The sequence below is a fragment of the Bactrocera latifrons genome, unplaced genomic scaffold (genome assembly GCF_001853355.1).
Source record: "Bactrocera latifrons isolate USDA-ARS-PBARC rearing strain unplaced genomic scaffold, ASM185335v1 scaffold_28, whole genome shotgun sequence".
Classification (NCBI taxonomy): domain Eukaryota; kingdom Metazoa; phylum Arthropoda; class Insecta; order Diptera; family Tephritidae; genus Bactrocera; species Bactrocera latifrons.
This window is the reverse complement of record NW_017536407.1, coordinates 888,697-895,359: the sequence shown is the minus strand read 5'-3', so window position 1 is coordinate 895,359 and position 6,663 is coordinate 888,697. Positions and strand designations below refer to the sequence as shown.

The window sequence follows — 6,663 nt, the reverse complement described above, 5'->3', positions numbered from 1 at the left end:
ACAAAAAATATTAAAAAAATTAAAGGATATTAAAAAAAATAAAGAATGTCCTAACTTTCATTTCTATCTTTTAAATTATGTTCAACATAACAGCCGTGTGATAAAAAATATATGAAGTGAAAATATAAAATTTTGAATTGTTCAGCAGATTCATTGTTGTTTACCCAAAAAATTTAAAAATAATTACAAAAAAGCAGAAGAAATATTTATTTAGCACCTCCGTTTGCGTAAATTTTATACGCAAGTCTCGTCTCTTGAGTTTCTTAAATTAGCACATTAATAACCTTAGCGCCTTTCATATTTACATTCCCATATTTATGTAGGTATGTTGAAGAAAGAAATCTTCAACTATTTAGCAGCTTCGTTGGAGTTAGTTTTGTTGATCTGCTTTAAGCTGCGATTCAGCTATTGATGCTTACCGCTCTATATCAAATATTGTTGGTACCCTCTTTACTACCGCTCTGCTCTCAGTATTCTTTGCAAATGTTGATCGTGTGATTATTCAATGAATATTATTCAATACTACGCCTCGCGTATCACATATGTATGTATATTCATTTATATATGCCTTTCTACATATGCACATCTCTACACTCAAGCCTTCTGCGCTTATCACTTTACTCTTGCGCTCCGCTTCGTTACTCTCTTCTAAGCATATTTGCGATTGTGTTTTGTTAATTTGTGTTTGTTTGTTGTTGGTATTTTTTTTTCTCCTACCTTGTCTTACCTTACGTTCTTGCCGTTCACTTGTACTTTTGCTGATTATTATTATTATTTTTCGCTTCCATTTGGCACAATTCACTATCGGCGTTCGCAGCGTAACAAGCAAATCAAGCGTGTGATGCAAAGTTTAAAAAAAAATTTTTTCAATAAAAACTAAAAATTTAATTAAAAAAGTCATAATTTTTATTTGCAATCTAAATTTGAATATAGTAAAAGCAGTGGCCGCCGCGCACCTCTCGGCGCGCGATATATTCAATTACTGATACGCCACGTTGGGGGTACTACCTACAAACCGCTATGTTTGAGCTACAAATAAAAATAATTACATACAACTGTATATGTATGTATATGTGTGTGTGTGACTAAGGTACAGCAATAACCGCAGCAACAAGCGTCGCCACTCAGTCATCACCGCGGATCGTGTCCGGCGTTAATTTCTGACTAAGATTACCTCACAGCACAATTGCAATTGGAACATGCGGCGATGTAGTGCGGCACGCAGGGGTGCATTTCACGGTTCGCGTAGTTAGAATTTACCGATTCCGACGACCGACGATTGTCTATGCTTACGGTGGTGTGCCTAATTTGTTTGTTATTGTGTTTTGCCTTTGAATATTGTTTTTTTTTTTGCGTGCCTACAGTGTTGTGGAAAAAATAGCATAGTGTGGAAATATTAAAAAAATATTATGAATTAAAAAATAAATTTAGTGAGTGATTGGGAGACAACCCATAAAACTGCGTCTCGCTACAAAGTCTGCTTTCCTGTGTGTGGCCTGGCCGCTGCCAATTCTGTAAGCCCTGCAACGCGTACTTACATACCTGACCGCCGCTGTGCCAGCAGCCAGCAGCCAGCCCACCTGACAGCCGCAAACGCCCGCTCGCTTGCGTTCGCTGCAGTCTCGCTCTTGTGTTCGTTCACTCGCCAACGCCACCACCGTTATTTGAGTGCATCGGCGGCGCGCTGCTTATCAATGCGCGCTTCAATGCCGTCAATTAAAAAAACGCCATTCAAATTTGTCGTCACCGCAATGCCAAACGCTTTTAAGTGCAACAACAGCAACAATAACAGAAATAACAATAATACAAATTGTTTATAGAAAGTCGGCGCAAAAGCCGAGAAGAGGCGCGCAAACACAAATTCATCGCTTCGCTCAACCAAGTGCAGCTCTTTTTTTATGTAAATACCATACTTATGATACATACATATGCTTTTGTATGCATCCGTGTGTGTGCTTTTTTGTAAATTAATTTTAAGTGCATAAATTGTTTTCTTGCGTTGTTGTGTGTGTTTTTCTGTTGTTGTGGTTGAAAATGCATACCCGCATACGTGCACCGTCTTTGCCGCAACTTTGCTCTGCGCATACACCACCCTCCACGCCGTGCACGCCCTGCACGCCCCCCATCTACGGCAGCGTTGGCAACTTCGCCAACTTTGGCAACTCAAGCACGACGCTGCATTCGCCGTTCTCAGCGTCGTCCATCTCGCTATCGCCTAAATTCCCAGCGAATTATGTCAGAAGCGAAAAGGTAAGTGATCATGAAGATAAAAATAAAAACTAAACAAATAAAATTAAAAAAAATTAATAAATAACAAGAATAAAATCATAATAACAAATAAATGAAGAAAATTAAATAAAAATATAAAAATAACAAAAATAAAAAATAAATAAAACAGTTTCGAAAAACAAATTAGCGGCATGAAATTTATATTTATCTCTTTATTTAAAAAAATTAATATAAGTGACATGCATAAGCCAAAACCAGATAAAAAAGCTATAAGAAAACGGAGCAAAGTAAAAATGTTCAAGATAAACAAAACTGCGTACTAAAGTTTGAAAGTATACACAATAGACAAAATTGTTATCTAGAATTATAATCTCCGGTTCTTTTTGGGTATTTTATGTTAAATTTTGTTTTATATGCTTTCCTGATAATTATTAATTTGTGTATAAGTACCCATTTGGAGGTTTACCCATTTGGAAAAACCTAGAAATTTCAAATTTAATGGCGAATGTTTTCTATCAATCAAAAGTACATTTTTTGGTATTTATTTTTTGAGGGTTATCTCTTTCAAATGTTGGCCACACCACAGATGGTCCATCCATTGAGTTCAATTTTCGATTACGCGTTGAGCATTTCGACTGTAACTGGCGAAGGACACTCATGATGTTTTGTTTCCAACGCCTGAATCGAGCGAGAATGTCCGCATAGACTTTAGACTTTACATATCCCCTCAGGAAAAGTCTAACAGTGTGATATCACACGATCTTGGTGGCCAATTCACCGGCCCAAAACGTGAAATCTTCTGTCTCACCGAAGTGCTCTTTCAATAAATCCATTGCTTGACGAGATGTGTTGTTAAAAGCAAATGTCGCCGAGATCACGGGCTTCAATTTCAGGCATCAAATAGTCGGTTATCACGGCGCGAAAACGGTTCTCACTGGTATCATTTTTGAAGAAATATGCACCGATTCCAATGGCCCACAAATCACAACAAACCTTTGCTTTTTCTGCATGAAATAGCAGCTCTTGAATCTCTTCATCCCAAATGCGGCAATTTTGCTTATTTACATACTCATTGAGCCGTAAATGGGGCTCATCGCCTAACAAAATTTGGCTCGAAAACTTCGAATCTTCTTGTAACTTTTCAAGAGCCCATTGAGCGAAGCGAGGTCGCTTAAGAAGGTCGATCGGATTTAGTTCTTGCACAAGCTGTATTTTGTATGTTTTTAGTTTAAGATCTCGACGTAATATCGCCAAGTCGTTTCATACATCAGTCCGAGTTGCTGCGAACGGCGCCGAATTAACTCTCCACTTCTTTGGCGGTATTCGTGTACGAGTATACTCTCAGCTAGGGCTGCTATATTTTCTTCACTGCGTGCTAGACGTGGTCTATTCGGTCGTAATATTATGCAATAATGAATGCTGGGTCTCAAAATGGGTGATGGTTTTGCGAATATTACGCTGAACGATATGTAAACGTTGTTCGTGTAAGTCTTTCCATTATGAAATGACAAACAACACCAAACAAAAATAAAATGACAGCTTACCACGAGTCACGCGTGATCTGTCAAAGAAAGGCCATTGAAAAGGTACTCCAAGTATAGGTACCCGTTATTTTATCTTTACAACATTGCATACGTTTTATATTTTTTTCAACACTTAGTAAAACACCTTAGTCAGTCTTTTTAAGTATTTTAAGTCCTCGTTACCTATAAAAAGTAATAACATACTCGTTATCATTTATTCTTTTAAATTTTTTTTTTATAATTTCGCACTTAAATGGTGCTTATTCAGTTTATCTTATATTTTTATCAAATCATATATTATTTATAAATGATGATGATCATTTAATAATTCTTAAGTGCTCGTTCGTTTTTTATCTGATCTATAACTTAGATGTGTTGGTATTAAATTGCTTGCTTCATAAAGTTATAACAAAGAAAGTTCAAGCGAATATAATTTTTATTCAATATTTTGAACAGTTATTTGACTGTTTGGAATTGTTTAAAAAATACTAAAACTTTATATTTAGGGCTGGTTCCAGGCATAGAAAGGTCTATACCAAAAAAAAAAAAAATCTTCAGGTCAATCGGTTCGGTAGAAAGTGAAATTTGGTAGGTATCATTTTGGAAGAGACAGTAACGAGATAAACGCCCCTAAAGTTTCAGTTCCGCCCGAACCAGTTTGAATGCTGGGTCAACAAGAAACCAACATATACAGATCTCCGAAAATAATTTGAATTTTGATAAATCCTCTACCTTAATACTCATATCATTTATTTTTAGACTAGAATACCTCCTTTAAAGACTTCGTTTAATTCCAGCACAAGTTTGCTTTTTCGTTAAATCATATTATATAAAATATTTTCAAAATCTTCCAAACCATTTTTTCTGTGGTAGTAGGATTCTTTGATTTATTACATAGTTCGAATAATTTGCCGATAATATTCCGATTGATTTACAAATTAGTCTAATTGATTTATGTTATTTCTTTGTTCTATTGGCCATGAAGAAGGCGAAGAAATTTTATGGTTTACCAAAACTTTAACTACAATTGCTTATTCTCATTATTTTCTGAACCTCTAGTCGGTTTCAATGCGTTTTTCAAACCATTGCTTTCGACTTAAAATAAACACCAGCCTACGAGCCTTCAAAGACTTCAAAGACTGTCGAGAGTTCGTTAAAGACATGCCTCGTTCTGGACGATCTTCGACCTCTTCAAATAAAAATATTAAAAAGTGAAGAATGGTGCTTGAAAATCGTCAGGCAAGTATTAGAGAGATAGAAAGAGAGCTCAACATCTTTCGCGAGTTCGTTTTAATAATTTTTGTGGATATCTTGGCTATGAAACGTCAAAATTCAATCCAAAGGTAGGAATTTACTATCTTAATCTACACCGACGGGCCTATAATTTACTGCGGGACGGGCGTACACTACGAGAATTTTGATATATCTCTGCCCATCCGTCTGTCAAACCCAGCTAGCATCTTCTAAGCGGAAGTATAAGGTATATAAAAAGACTGTGGAATTCTACTGAATAACTACGATAGCAATCAGAAAGCTACCATATACACAGATATATGCCGCCTAACCTTATAGTCGAAATATAAACTTAAACATGTTCAAAAAATATACGAACGCTTTAAGCTCACTGACAGGTCAACTCCATCTGTTCACAATTTGGGTCCCTAGTCATAGAAACATTATCGGCTAAGAAAAAGCAGACTACCATGCGAAAAATTTCGAAAAATTTGTATTGTAATGAAGTTTCTGGTAACTCCGGGAGCAAATTCGCTAACTTATATTGATAAATCGCCCCTAATCGTGTGATTTACAGCTACTGCAGAATTATTCGAAAAGTTCAAGGTGAACGCATTAGAATTAGAATTGCAGTTTCGCACGCAAATTTCATAATTTCCACGAGGCGCGCGTCGACATTGCTCGTCTCCACGCCACCTCGCAACAGCAGACACAATCGCTGATTCGCCAGCAACGGCTAAAGAATTAATGATTTACATACCTGAACACATATACATATGCACACATATTTCTGCTGGCATTCTCGTTTGCAAGCATTTGTGCGGGCTTGTTGCAAGTGGGTAAGACTGTTGCAATTAACAACACCACACCACCTTTCCTTTTCAATTTTCTCATGGAATGCAACAACATAAGTGAGCATTTAGCATTTAACTATTTATGAATATACCATACTATAGATGTATGTATGTGTGTGTGTGTGTGTAAAGTGTTGCAAGCTCTGCATGTCTGCATCACATAGAAGTACAGCAATAATTTGATTGCAGCAACAATGTAAATTTCTGGGAGGGACACTGCCGTTGCACATGCACCGACCGGCTGACTGTTAGCGCTGCCTGTGTCTGCTTTTTAGAGCAGAAACAATTTTCATTTGCAAATCTTTCGAAAATATTTTTTCCAGCGCACATTTTCCGCCTGGCTTTGCTCTTCTTGAAACCCAAAAAAAAAAACAAAACGACACACACAAAAGAAAGAGGCTTCAACGTCGCTCGCTGCCTAATCGGCTTTAAGTTTTTCGCCTTTGTTATTTTTGTTCTACTCATTTGTATATGTGTATGTGTGCTTACATATGCATATTTTTCGACTCCCCCATTGGTTTGCAGATGTTGCACGCTTCTGCCTACGGTTGGCTGTTCGTTCTCTGCTTTCTTGTTGCAATTTTTCTAGCTTGTGCATGCAGGTTTTCCCAAATACTCGCGGTCCGTACGTGATTGTGTGTGTGCTTATAATGGCGCATACATATTTTTTTCAAGCCGAATGGATAGAATAATTGCTTGCATGCACCGGCTGTTGCATGGACGTACAGTGGTCGGCGTGTGCTAAAATTTTGGTTAATTTTTTTTCTTAGAAATACAAATTACTTTTATTATTAATTTTTAACCTCTTAAAATTTTGTGTTGCT

At 36.8% G+C, this 6,663-nt stretch overlaps 1 protein-coding gene across 6 annotated transcripts in view; it reads left to right on the top strand.

The window, feature by feature from the left end:
* The window catches only part of LOC108970074 (mitogen-activated protein kinase-binding protein 1), a 205,826-nt gene that overhangs the window by 97,819 nt on the left and 101,344 nt on the right, over positions 1-6,663 (top strand). For 3 of the 6 annotated variants that reach the window (XM_018935201.1, XM_018935200.1, XM_018935202.1), the window contains exon 1: positions 1,959-2,250. The exons of the other annotated variants lie outside the window; for them this stretch is intronic. In XM_018935201.1, the coding sequence (XP_018790746.1) occupies positions 2,035-2,250 (216 nt within the window). In that variant the 5' untranslated portion in view covers positions 1,959-2,034. Of the gene's footprint in view, positions 1-1,958; positions 2,251-6,663 lie in introns of those variants that run through there. 6 annotated transcript variants of the gene reach the window in all.